Here is a 14,125-nt window from a genome sequence, read left to right as displayed (position 1 = left end):
GACCACCTCTAGATAGCCGAATAGGTTTCCAAATCTCATTATCAATCGATTCATAAATGCTTTGTCAACGAAAAGATTTGGAGACAAAAGATCACCTTGTCTAATTCCCTCATTGGAACAAAATTTTCTGTTAAAGCCCCATTCCATAATAGTTGAATAGAGGAAGATGAAATACGGTGCATTAACACATACCAGATTACTTGGCAACTTCGTATAGACCAAAGAGTCTTGCATAAAATCCCAACCAACTTTATCATAAGCTTTTCAAGGTGGATTTTAATAATAACCCATCATGTATTTCCTTTATGAATGTGAAAAGAATGGATTACTTCCTACATAATTAAAATATTATTGGTATATCCACTTGATTTGGCCAAATCAATTGAGGCATTGCTTTCTTGATCCTATTCACAACAATTTCGTTAAAATTGTTGCGGAAGCGACGATAATATTAATAACAATATTATCAGAAATATTTAGATAATTATTATGTCAACAATTATACTAAGAAAATTCCCAGTTAAATTGGAGGGGTCACAAATGGTCCCACTTAAAACCCAACAACTAGACAGAACTCACTTAGATATTTATAGCAATAATAACTAAATAAATATAATCAACATAAAGCTATTAAATATAAGCAAACAAATAAGAAATAAAATACCAGAGTTTTAACGACGTTCGGCCAATTTAGCTTACGTCCTCGGACACTACCAAATTAATATTTCTGCTAGAAATATTATAAAAGAGAATTTTGGGATGATAAAACCTAAGGGGGAAGGGTTCTAAATATAACAAACCAAACCCCCTCCCTTTCTATTTTTTCCTAGTGTGGGATATTGCCAATATTCAACAAATCTCCACCTTGGCGATATTCCACATCTTCGAACATCTTCTCATAACACAAACTTCAATAGTGTCTTCAAATTTGCGCCGATGACGCCATATCAAATGTGTCGGACATTGATCAAGTCTAAACAATGTTCAAACTTGGCCCTTGTAACCACCTTAGTCAGCATATCTGCAGGATTCTCCGTAGTGTGAATCTTTTGGAGAAGTATCTCCTCTTCTTCGAGAATTTCCCGCACAAAGTGATAGCGAACGTCTATATGCTTCGTTCGTGCATGAAAGACTTGATTCTTTGCTAAATGAATAGCACTCTAACTATCAGAATATACCTTAAGTTGTTTCTGAGCAACTTCCAAGTCTTTAAGCAATCCGTGAAGCCAAATTGCTTCCTTCACAGCCTCTGTAATTGCCATATACTCTGCCTTTGTTGTAGACAAAGCCACCATGGACTGTAAGGTAGATTTCCAACTAACTGGTGCTTTTGCTAAAGTAAACAAATAGCCAGTTGTAGACCGTCGCTTATCCAAATCACCTGCATAATTAGAATCACAATATCCAACTATGCATTGACCAAATGATTCATCCCGCTCGAATGCCAATCCGACATCTATGGTATTTTGGAGATACTGCAGAATCCATTTCACAGCTTGCCAATGACCCCTGCCCGGGTCATGCATGTACCTGCTAACAGCACTAACAGCTTGTGAAATATCTGGTCTTGTACATACCATTGCATACATCAAGCTTCCAACTGCATTTGCATATGGGACTTTTGCTATGTACTCTCGTTCTTCCTTAGTCGTTGGAGATAACTGGTTACTCAGTTTAAAATGAGGAGCAAGTGGGGTACTTACAGGTTTTGTACCTTCAGACATACCGAAACGTTGTAGTTCCTTTTCCAAATACTGTTTTTGTGACAGCCAAAGTTTGCCCCTCTTTCTATCCCGAATTATTTCCATGCCGAGAATCTTCTTAGCTTCCCCTAAATCCTTTATTTCAAACTCTTTACTCAACTGAGCCTTCAGTCTATCAATCTCCATTTGGCTCTTTGCTGCAATCAGCATATCATCAACATACAAGAGTAAGTAGATGTAGGAACTATCTTGAAGCTTGCGCAAATACACACAATGATCATATTTGCTTCTTTTGTACTTCTGGTCCTTCATGAACCTGTCAAATCGTTTGTACCATTATCTCGGAGATTGTTTCAATCCGTATAACGATTTGCTAAGTTTACAAACCCAATTTTCTTTACCAACAACCCTGTATCCATCTGGCTGAGTCATATAGATTTCCTCCTTCAAATCACCGTGTAGAAACGCGATCTTCACATCAAGTTGAGCTAGCTCCAAATTCAACTGCGCTACCAAGGCCAACAAAATTCTAATGGAGGAATGTTTAACAACTGGAGAAAATACCTCATTATAGTCAATTCCCTCCTTCTGAGCATAGCCTTTAGCGACCAACCTTGCCTTGTAATGAACATCTTATTTGTCAGGAAATCCTTCTTTCTTTGCAAATACTCATTTGCAACCAATCGCCTTCTTCCCTTTTGGTAGTTGTGCCAGCTTCCACGTCTTGTTTTTCTCTAGAGATTGCATTTCCTCTTCCATTGCACCTAACCATCTATTATTCTCTAAACCTTGAATGGCTTCGGTGTAAGTGGATGGAATATTATCAACAACTGGAAGTGCATAAGCTACCATGTCAGTGAAACGAGCAGGTTTCTGAATTTCTCGTCTCTGCCTTCTGACTGCAATTGGCTCTGATTGCTGTTGAGGTTCTTGGGTAGAAACCTCTTCCTCATCTAACTCTGCATCTGCCAATGAAGAATCACTAGTGGTACCTTCTACTGGAATTACCACACTCTGCTCAAACTCCACCTGCTGCGGAGTACACTCCACCTGCTGCGAAGTACTACTCACTCCTTTTAGATTTACCTTATTCAACATGGCAGATTCATCAAAGGTAACATCCCTACTAATTATCGTATTCTTTGCCTCTAGACACCACAAACGATATCCCTTAACACCAGCATTGAAGCCCATGAATAGAGCCTTCTTTGCTCTTGGATCTAACTTTGATTCTTTCACATGATAATATGCAATAGAACCAAAAATACGCAAGGTGTCATAATCAGTAGCAGGTTTTCCATACCATTTCTCCAAAGGAGTCTTGCCATTTATAGCAGATGATGGCAAATGATTGATGAGATGTTGAGCGTACGTCATAGCCTCAGCCCAAAACTTTCTATCTAATCCAGCATTAGATAACATACATCGAACTTTCTCCACAAGCGTTCGATTCATACGGTCTGCCACCCCATTCTGTTGCGGTGTTCCACCTACGGTGAAGTGCCTTACTATGCCACAATCTTGGCATATCTTCAGGAATGGATCGCTTTTATATTCTCCACCGTTGTCTGATCGGAGAACCTTAATCTTCCTTCCTGTCTGATTTTCAACTTTAGTTTTCCACTTAAGGAAAACTTCAAGCACCTCATCTTTGTTCTTCATAGGAAACACCCAAACTCTTCTGGAAAAATCATCAATAAAGGTGACAAAATAACGTCTTCCTCCAAGTGATGGAGTCTTGGACGGTCCCCATACATCAGAATGCACATAATCTAGAATACCTTTGGTATTGTGAATCTCAGTGCCAAATTTCACCCTTCGTTGTTTTCCCATAACACAATGCTCGCAAAATTCAAGTTTGCAAGTCTTTGTACCTTTCAATAATCCTTGCTTGGCTAGAGTTTACAAGGATTTTTCACCAGCATGGCCCAAACGCATATGCCACAGCTGTGTTGCCTCAGCGTCCTTCTTGGTACTCGAAATTGCTGCTGCTGTTGTCCCGACCACTGTACTACCTTGGTAGTAATACAGATTGTTCTTTCTTATGCCTTTCAACATCACCAATGCTCCTGAAGTTGCTTTAAGAACTCCATCACGTATTGTCACAACTAGGCCTTTAGATTCTAACGACCCCAAAGAGATGAGATTCTTCTTCAACTTTGGGACATATCGTACATCCCGCAAAATTCTAGTAGATCCATCATGACTCCTCAGTTTAATTGAACCTATCCCGGCTATTTTACATGTGTTATCATTACCCATGTAAACAACCCCTCCATCTAGTTTTTGAAATTCAAAGAACCATTCCCAAATGGGACACATATGATAGGAACAACCAGAATCCATGATCCACTCATCTGCATGTAATGTTGAAGATGTCATACTAAGAGAAAAGTCTGACTCTGCTTCACTATTGCATTCTGCAACATTTGCATCTTGCAGAGTCTTCCCTTTTTTCTTCAATTTTGGACAATATTTCTTCCAATGTCCTTTTTCTTTGCAAAAGGAACATTCATCTTTGGCAACAGCTCGACCTTTGGACTTTCTTCTCTTCCCCTTAGACTGACTTTCCTGACGATCTCTTGTTACCAATGCTTCCACTGCTGCTTCACTTGAACCTTTCAACTTATCCTTTCAGCGTAGTTCATAGCTATACAATACAGCAGTTACTTCATTGAAAGTTACTTCCGACTTTCCATGAAGTAAAGTAGTTTCAAGGTACTCAAACTCCTCAGGAAGCGATCCCAACAACATTAACGTCAAGTCTTCGTCTTCAAAAGTCACATCCAAATTCAACAAATCAGCCACCAGCTGATTAAAATTGGTAATGTGCTCATTCATTGTGGTACCAGGAACATAACTGAAACGAAACAGTCTTTTCTTCATATGAAACTTATTTTGACTGTTCTTCTTCAGGAATTTCTCCTCCAATGCTTTCCACAATTTACTTGCAGAAGTCTCTTTACTGAATATATACTTCTGCTCTCTGGAAAGACATGATCGAATTGTACCACATGCCAATCGGTTGATGGTCTTCCATTCTTTATCATCAACCCCTTCTGGTTTTTTCTTCCTCAATGGCAATATCTAGACCTTGTTGAAAGAGGGCATCTAGAAGCTCACTTTGCCACATGCCGAAATGACCTGTTCCATCAAAAATTTCCACTGCAAATCTCGTATTTGCAGTTCCAACCCTCGACAAAATGTACGAGGTGGAGGTTGTTGATGTGGATGGTTTTTCTTCTGTCATTTTTGCCATAGCTTCTATTTAATAGCCACCAAATGCGGAATACCCACAAGCTTTAGGAAATGATTCTGATGTGTAAGATCAGACTAAGCTGCAAACACAGAGCATACTACAAAACCTTGGCTCGGATACCAATTGTTGCGGAAGCGACGATAATATTAATAACAATATTATCAGAAATATTTAGATAATTATTATGCCAACAATTATACTAAGAAAATTCCCAGTTAAATTGGAGGGGTCACAAATGGTCCCACTTAAAACCCAACAACTAGACAGAACTCACTTAGATATTTATAGCAATAATAACTAAATAAATATAACCAACATAAAGCTATTAAATATAAGCAAACAAATAAGAAATAAAATACCAGAGTTTTAACGAGGTTCGGCCAATTTAGCTTACGTCCTCGGACACTACCAAATTAATATTTCTGCTAGAAATATTATAAAAGAGAATTTTGGGATGATAAAACCTAAGGGGGAAGGGTTCTAAATATAACAAATCAAACCCCCTCCCTTTCTATCTTTTCCTAATGTGGGATATTGCCAATATTCAACAAAAATCTTATAGATAATTGAACAAAGGCTAATTAAACGAAATTGAGAAATTTCCTCCAGATGAGCTATCTTCGAGATAATCACCAAAAGTGTTCTACTAAAAAAGGATCGATGCCCCCCCACAAAGATTGCTTTCACCCATCTAATTCGGTTAATCGGCCGGTGGTCGATTTTAGTTCGGTAAGAAATTATAGTTTAATTCGGTTTGAAATTGAGTAATTAACCGAATTAACCAATTCTTAAAAATCCACATCAATCAAAATAAAGTATTTAGATTAACTAATGATATTATAAAAGTTGAGATACCAAATTATGTCAAAATTAAAGAATATAGATTAAATCTCAAATTTGAGTAAAATATAAGAATCAAAACTAAAATTTACTCATTCTTATATAATCTCAAAAAAGTAGAGAGATTAAAACTAAAATTTACCCATTATATTATCAGAGAAGTAGATGGATGGGTGTTATGTAAGGAAGGCCTTAAGATATTTATAAATGGTTAGAAGGAGTAATAAGGGAGTGGACATTTCTTTGGCACCAAATTAAAAAATAGTAAGCAAAATCAAACACATAGGAATTATTTACGTAGTTCAGTTTTTCTACGTTTATAGAGCCTAGCTCAATGAGAAATATCCACTCTCTTCAACAATTACAAGTGATTTTAACCTATTACATACCTACTGACAATTCTCCTCACTTTTGAACCTTGAATATCAATATTTTCACCACTAAGTTCACCATTGTAAACTTAACAAGTAAAAATACAACACCAAAGGTTTTACTTTCAATTTGCACTCTAAGCAAGTTCCTCAGTTAAACAGGATAAGTGCTTAAACCATCAGTACAATAATCTATACAAGTCTCTCCTTTAAATAAATTTTGTTCAATATGCTTACATAGAAGATCTATCACAATCTCATTAAAATAGTAATAAGATAAAATTGATTACAACATAATAATAGCAAGTAATACTAATATGGACTCTTAACAACTAAACAATTAGAGTCTCAATCCAATCCAAATGTCCACGATCCAAAGGATTACTTAAGTGATTCAGTTCGATCCAATCTTTACAAAATGTTTCCCTAAATAGAATGATCTTCATTTATGGGCTAGATATCAACCTAATACTCAACATAGTCCATTTATATTTTTCAATAAATTGCTAATCCTTTAAATATGGAAACTATCTTTGAACAGATCTAGTGGACACTTCCCTAGCACTCAACGTCTAATTTCGTATTTACCCAACTATAATCAAAATAACTAAAATAAGAGTTCAAATATAATGACTCCCAATCAAATAAAACTCCCCATCATCAGCAAGTTCCAACTTCCCTCCTCAAATTTCTTCTCCCCTTTTTGTTTAAGAGAATTGCCAATCAATCCTCGTCATCCTGAGCACTAAAAACTCTCCCTTAGTGATACCATCAACACATTCCTCCTTAATTGTAGCATCAACACACTCCCTGAAATACGATATTTTAACAAGGAGTGCAATAATTGTTAACTCATCAACAATTCTATATGAGAGATTAATTCGTGAAACAACAATAATTTTTACCAGAAAATCTTGAAGGGGTAGAAATATTTTCATATTGATTTTCAAAAAATGTTACATCAATTGAAATTTTAAATTACATTCGTTCCAATTTAAATTATACTTAAATCATTAAATTTTCAAACATTTCCTTGATCGACTTGAACAATTCTAATCATATCATAATAATTATTTTAGGCATGAAAAATTTAGTGCCTATTTTTACTATAGGAAACTTGACAATTGGCATCCCAAAAAAAATATATTGGGTACGTAAACTACACCTAATGTCACTAAATTATCACTAAATTATTAGTAAGTTTACATTTTGGTCACTCAACTTTAAAAAGTTATAAAATAATCATTGAATTATTCAAAATTTTTTATTTAAGTCACTAAGCTGTTAAGTTTTTTTTTTTTAAGTTTGGTTAGCAAGCTCCAAACAACGATTCGACGACCGGTACGATAGATTAGTACTCATCAACGAATAAAAGAATATAACTTAGATCCGAATTGATTTGACAATCAGCGTTGGAGATCAAAAAAGAAAACTAATAAAAGCTTTTGAATAGTTTAATCGTTTTATAATTTTTTTGAAATATTTAATTTTTGGAGAAATATTTTTCTCACACATTTCAATAAATAATAAGTTCTTTAATATTAATGTAGAAAAACCGAAGAAACTACTGATAATTGTTTTTTTATAATAATTTTATTTTGATAAAGAAACAAAAAGAAAATGGCTAATTACAGTCCCCATCACCCAAAAATGGAATCTTTGCCAACTGCTAAACACGAAAGTTGAAATTGAGCCCCTTTTGATTTGATTAGGAAGCCCCTTATATATCACCCTTAATATCACCCTTCCTTCCTCGAAAACCTCCAAAACTAGTACAACAATGGCTCTGATTTCCAGTAACAGCTATATTCCCTCTTTCAATCTCCAAATCTTCATCTTCCTGTTCCTTACAGCAAAACCCATTTCCTCTTTTGCCCATTCAGCCCTTGACAACAACCCCAGCTTTGATCCCCACATTTCCCTCTTTGGTGATGCAAGGGTTGAAGATGGAAGCTCCGATGTGCAGCTCACGCGTCCTCACGCGCCTAGTTCCGGGCTTCTATTGCTAGACAAGCCATTGAAGCTCACAATGGAAAACAATGTGGGTCAACCGGTGTCGTTTTCAACTGAGTTTTCCTTTTCTATAGCTCCCGGTAATTGTGATGGATTAGCTTTTGTGCTTATTCCTAATGGTTTCCACACAAGATTTCAGGGCCAAGGGTCTTTTGGTCTTTCTGGTGAAAATATATTCCTTGGTATTGAATTTGATACAAAGAAAGATGATGATAAAGCTGGAAACTTTAATGCAAATCATGTAAGCATTGATATTCATGGTGTTGAATCTGTTAAACTTAGCAATTTGTCATCTCTGAATTTAGTGTTGAACAGTGGGAATGTCTTGAAATCTTGGGTTGATTATGATTCGAGTTCCAAACTTTTACAAGTTAGATTAAGCAAATTAGATGAAAATAGGCCTTTGAATCCAATTCTAGCATACCATATTGATTTGGTAGAAATGTGGGGTAATTATGATGTTTTTCTTGGTATAATATCAACAACTAGTGATGAATCTTCACAAATTAGTAGCAATGTTAATGTTCATTCATGGAGATTCAGGGTAAATGTTGTTCCAAGTTGGATGCATTCATTGCCTGCTGATCCAAGAAGTTACATGGATAACAAGGATAGTGAGGAAACTAGGGAAGAAAAGGGGAAGTTTTGTGCTTTGCCAATTCTCGCTAGGTTGATTTTCGCTACTGGATGTGGTGCCTTGTTTGCGTTCATGATGCTGTTTATGTGGGTGATTTTCGTTAGTAGGCACACAGTATTCCCCGTCAAGTATCAACCCAGTCATGAAGATTTCAGGTATGAGAAAGTCAATGTGGTTGTAGAGAAGGAAGATCAATGCAATAAGGTTTAGCAATGGAGTCTTATAAAGGTTATGATTTGAATTTCGTATTGTTGTTTTTCTTTGTTGTTTACTAATGTAGCTATTCGACAAAACTTTGTACGCCATCTTCATGCATTGCTGTGTGTAGCTTGTAATGCAATGTAGTCATGTTTTTTGCTGTAAGCATATGCTGAACATTACTGTGATTTATATTCTTTGAAATTCTAGATCTGTTGCTTAGACCCCAAGTTGAATCTTTTATATGCTTCAAGAAATGTCTTGTATTTTAGCTTTTAATCCATTCAATAGGCCATTGGCAATGTTCTTTAGACTCACTAATAACACAGTGATCTTTGTTATTTGTACAAGAAAGTTCAATGCCTCATTTTGACGTACATGAACCAATTTTTAACAGAATGACTAATTTGCTCTTTGATCAAATGTATAAGGACTAATTTGTCCATTTTTTTAGTAGAGGGGATAAAATGCAATCTAACTCTTAGTACAAGAGTCTCCATAGGACGTTTACCTTTCAACTCTAGAGTAAGGGTCTAGAGTTGTCTCCATAACCTATCTCTTCTTCTTTCTCGTCTCCGATCTTTTCGGGGTTGCGGTAATGATTAAATGGAAGATGGTTCTCTTTCTAATCCTCATAGGAAACCTCATCAACCGTATAACTCGATATTGGTATCTCTTCTCCAATCTTCTTAGAGTTGCAGTTACGATTAAAGGGAGGATAGTTTCTTGTTCTAATTCGAATCCACTGTGTAGTTCATCTTTGGTGTAGGAATATTGATACTATTAAACTGGAATTTGATTCCAAGGAATATTGATCCTATTAGATTGGAATTTGATTCCAAGACCGAATGATTAATGGATATTATATGTTTAATGTTTTCTTTTTCCTTTTCACTTGCTTCACATGCACCCTTAGCATTTTCTTTTGCTTGCTGCTTTGGATAACAAGCGAATCTATTTGCTCCCTTTCTACTTTTTCCTAATCTTTTTCACTGTCCTTGTATTGTTAACTACACTCAACGATTTGACAATTGAGACAGTAAATTAGTACCCATCTTCAAGTAATAAAACATGTCTTAGATCCCAATTGATATAACGGTTAGTGTCAGATATTAGAGAAGAAAACTGTTTGGATTTTAGTTTACAGATTCATGACATTTGAAGCTGTTTTGTGAAAAAATTAAACTATAGAAAAGGAAGAGGAGAGCTTTCAATTGGTGTAAGCAGTGCGAATGAAGAATGCCATATAACAATAAATTTTAAAGCCGAATGACTTAAATAAAAACTTTCGAATAGTTCAATAATAAAAATGTAAACTTACTAAGAGTTCGGTGACCTTGAGAATAATTTACCCTTTCAATAATGCCATTGTTTATTGATACAGGCTGAATTAATCTAAATGAACACCAAGTTTGAAGGAATGTTCTTTAAAAAAAATTATAGTTGTGTGTACATGTTCATTCATTTAAATTAAATGAATTTATTTGAGAATATTAAATGTACATGTCCCGGTGCCAGCTGACCAAAAACCTCTGTTAGGCTTAACAAAAGAACAGATACATGAAGTGATGCCAAATAATAGCAAATTTCAGCCATAATAAAACTGTGTACTTCAAAATGACAGTGCAGAAGCTGTCCCAAATGATACAAATGCTCAAGCCATGCATTTCCCGGTTCAATATGATCCCATCACGAAACCTAAAATTCAATTTTAAGAACTTATCCGCTGATTTTTTGAACTGAACACTCCCATCTTTCACAACCTCTTGCAAGTTTCCGATTTTCCTGGTTCAACTTCATGAATTCTGCAAATTATGAACAGATAAGGAAATCACATTCTAGGAATACCTGCAAACAGTATAGCAAAATGAGCATCTCCTGTATTCTTTAACGAGAGTGAAAAATCTATGGCAAGCTTCTAAAGTACCTGAAACAAATAATTTGAAAACAAAACAAACGAATGCAAAATAACGAAAAAGTACAACTCTTACGACCTGCCAAAAAGCCATCTTCTCTCTTTGACAGGTAGCCGATTCGATCCACCAGTCTTGTTTACGTAATTTTATACGTTTCAATAAAAGGAATTGATCCAGTTCTGCATTTCCTACTCTGTCCTATTCAACATTTGCATCAATGCAACACAATAGAAACTTGCAGTATTAAATGAACTGCTCTAACTTCAAATCCATGCCAAATTGTTCAAATCACAAACCAAAACCAACTAAAACAGAATGCCTAATACCCGCCCTGTTTAATCGACCAAGTGTAGAGAGTCGAAACTGCAAAATAACAACCACGGAATAGTGTTGCCAGTCCCCCAACAACCGAAGGTACTGTCCTGAGAAAGGATTTTGTCTCCCGTGCTCTGTCGAGAGCCAACGTGCCATGAGCAGCTGCCCTGAGAACCTGGTTCACAGAGCTGGGAGCACTTCGACTATACGTGGGCATACAGTCGCCCACTAAGAGGCAACTTGAGTGGCTCACCCTTGGTGGAGTTTGTACCCGACTTATGGCATATAGGTCACTTATAGGGGTATATGATACTACTTGAGCTAGCTACCGCTATTTAAATCCCTATCACGTAATAGTAAGTCATAAACAAGAACATCTGACCTTGAAAGAGCAATGCAATCATCAACCAGAAATCAACATTACAACAATGCAGATAGCATTGAGTAGAATAAGAGGAAGTCTCATGTATTGGGTAGCATAAATAAGACCAATAAGCTGGCCTTTAAATGATTTGGTCTGCCCTGTAGAAAATTCCGAGAAACTCCAACCTCTGGGTGCAAGGAATCGATCCTCGTTTAATATTGCCATTGCATTTGCAAGCAGCAAAAACCCTTCCAGTATTGTCCATAACCCCATTTTCTGCATTACAAAAACACAAATAAAAACGTTAATGGCAGATATAAGCAAAAACCCATTACAGTGCAACCCTAACATCAATAAAAACAGATCAATGGAATTCGAATTTAGACTTAAAATTAAAAACCCAATGTTTTTAAAGCAAAAAAGATCGAAATTATCATGCATTAATCATTAAAAGGGGAAAAAAGCATCCAAAATAAATAAAGAATCAGAAAAAAAAAACTTAGAAACATTATTAGACAACAAAAAGACACAAAGAAAACAAAAAACAAAGTGAAAATAAGGAAAAAGAAAATCAAAAGAGAAAATGTAATAAATGTTTACCAGCAGAAAGTGATTATTTGTTAATGCAGATCGAGCGAGAGAGCCCTTTAGCATATGCAACTGTAGAAATTTATCTAAATGAAATGGGTCGGTTAGGGTCCAACAGCGCAATGACTTGAAAGAATTTATCTAAAACCCTTTTTCTTAGAGATGAAATTCAATTTCGTCCTTAAACGTGAATGTGGTATTAATGATTTTTTTTTCAATTTGATACATGAATTATCAACTATTTTAATATTTTTTTGTAACATCGTTATTTCTTTTCTATTACATGGAATCAATCAAACGATGTAATATCTATTACATTCTTTCTTTATTTTATTCTCACTGAATAGATATTATATTTTTTTCTTTATTCAATTACAATGGACTAAACATACCGTAAGTGTAGGACGTGTGTCACTTTGAGATTATGACATGCAAAAATCATGATGTCGTCATTTGAAAATTTTAAAATATATATTTACAAATCTAAAAACAAAACTTAAAAAATTTAAGAGAATCCAGATTTTGGTTTTTTTTTTATGTTATTAAATTCTTTTAACAATATAATTAAATTAAGCAAAATACCTTTTTTTTTATGAATATCTCAAACCAATAGATTTTAAGTTTAGGATTTTATCAAATTACCATAAGGTTTCTCTTTTTTTCCACCCTAAATCCTCTTTTTATTGTGTAAATTTTGTGAAAATGTTTTTAAGATATTATAAAAAAATTTTGAACAATGGATGATTGTGTTCTTCAAATCTAACATAATCTAAAATCCTTAGAGGTCAATGCACGTATTTAAGGGCATTATATTTAACATCTATGATGATGAAGATCACTCTGATATCAAAGTTGCTTGTCACCTTGTTGGAAAGACGGAGGCCAGAAAAGGGACTATAATGCTAAAAGATGTCATTTTAATAATCGACCTTTCAATCAACGAGCATGCGATAATTGGAGCCAATAACATTGATGCAACATATAAGTGCCATCAATTGTTGGTTGTCGCCCCATCTAAGGATAAGTCAAAGAATGAATTAGATGAAAATAGAGTGAAGTGCACTTGGTTGGAGAGGTTTGAACAACCGGCCCCTCTACCACATGCAACTATGGAGGAGATGGATTGATATGTCAGAGCTTAGATGCTTTGGATGATAGAGGGGATGTTGTTGCAAGACAAGTCAAGGAGCAATGTTTCATTGCATGTATCTTCCTTTATTGGAGTATTTTAAGGCAACTGATAGATTTAGTTAGGGTTTTGTGGCTCTAGCATGGATATACAAGGCGCTATGCAGGGCAACACAAGAATCAATCTACAAATTAAATGATTGTTGCCTACTTTTTTCAAACACTGGCTTAAATACGAATGTAATGGTTAACATACATCCCTTCGTAACCATGAAAGTTTCCTCTTAATAGAAGGTAAAACTAGAATCGTGCATAATATCTTGAAATGTCTTCAACTATCAGTATTTATAATTCCTTATCACATTAAATATTTAAACATATTTAGGAGTCGTTTGGATCATACGTGTTATATAAGGTACTTGACTTGGATGCAATGAGAAATTAGTCGACAAGTCAATGAAGAGGTATGCTGATGTTGTTTTATCATTTAATTAAATTTAATGTTTTTGTTAATGAATATAATTGTGTTTGTACATATTTAAAGTTTCAATGGATGTTGTACTGGACAACTCGATGTTTTCCATCATACCCAAAATAACTTTCCAACAGTATGCGATATTCAAAGCAAAGGTGCCCATCCATCTATTTTCACATTGTAGAGTGGCAACACTCTAATCGGTTGAAACAAAAAGTTGGGTTTGTTAAATACTCCAATGGGTTCAAAGAACATCAAACGGATTTATGGAATAGATCTAAGGGGGTAGAATAAGCATTGGTAGACAAAGCATGCACT

At 35.2% G+C, this 14,125-nt stretch overlaps 2 protein-coding genes across 10 annotated transcripts; one reads left to right on the top strand and one right to left on the bottom strand.

Annotated features, from left to right (window-relative positions):
• The first annotated feature begins 7,953 nt into the window (after positions 1-7,953).
• Positions 7,954-9,033, top strand: LOC107919800 (L-type lectin-domain containing receptor kinase VIII.1). Its single transcript, XM_041109781.1, has one exon. The coding sequence runs from the start codon at positions 7,954-7,956 to the stop codon at positions 9,031-9,033; it is 1,080 nt and encodes a 359-aa protein (XP_040965715.1).
• A 1,448-nt stretch (positions 9,034-10,481) lies between these two features.
• Positions 10,482-12,372, bottom strand: LOC107919798 (immediate early response 3-interacting protein 1). Of its 9 annotated transcripts, none has more exons than XR_005923413.1 (3): positions 12,217-12,371; positions 11,016-11,892; positions 10,482-10,869 (listed from the first exon to the last, which is right to left on the bottom strand). XR_005923413.1 is itself a non-coding variant. In XM_041109886.1 (3 exons), the coding sequence occupies exons 1-2, from the start codon at positions 12,268-12,270 to the stop codon at positions 11,656-11,658; spliced, it is 291 nt and encodes a 96-aa protein (XP_040965820.1). In that variant the 5' UTR covers positions 12,271-12,372; the 3' UTR covers positions 10,482-10,869; positions 11,635-11,655. The 9 variants fall into 9 exon arrangements, 5 of the variants coding, with proteins under 5 accessions (XP_040965820.1, XP_040965821.1, XP_016704654.1 ...); XR_005923412.1 differs by having other exon boundaries at positions 10,482-10,826; XM_041109886.1 differs by having other exon boundaries at positions 11,635-11,892; positions 12,217-12,372.
• Positions 12,373-14,125: the final 1,753 nt, after the last annotated feature.

This window comes from Gossypium hirsutum, chromosome D13 (assembly GCF_007990345.1).
Source record: "Gossypium hirsutum isolate 1008001.06 chromosome D13, Gossypium_hirsutum_v2.1, whole genome shotgun sequence".
NCBI lineage: Eukaryota > Viridiplantae > Streptophyta > Magnoliopsida > Malvales > Malvaceae > Gossypium > Gossypium hirsutum.
This window is presented reverse-complemented; position numbering and strand designations above follow the sequence as displayed.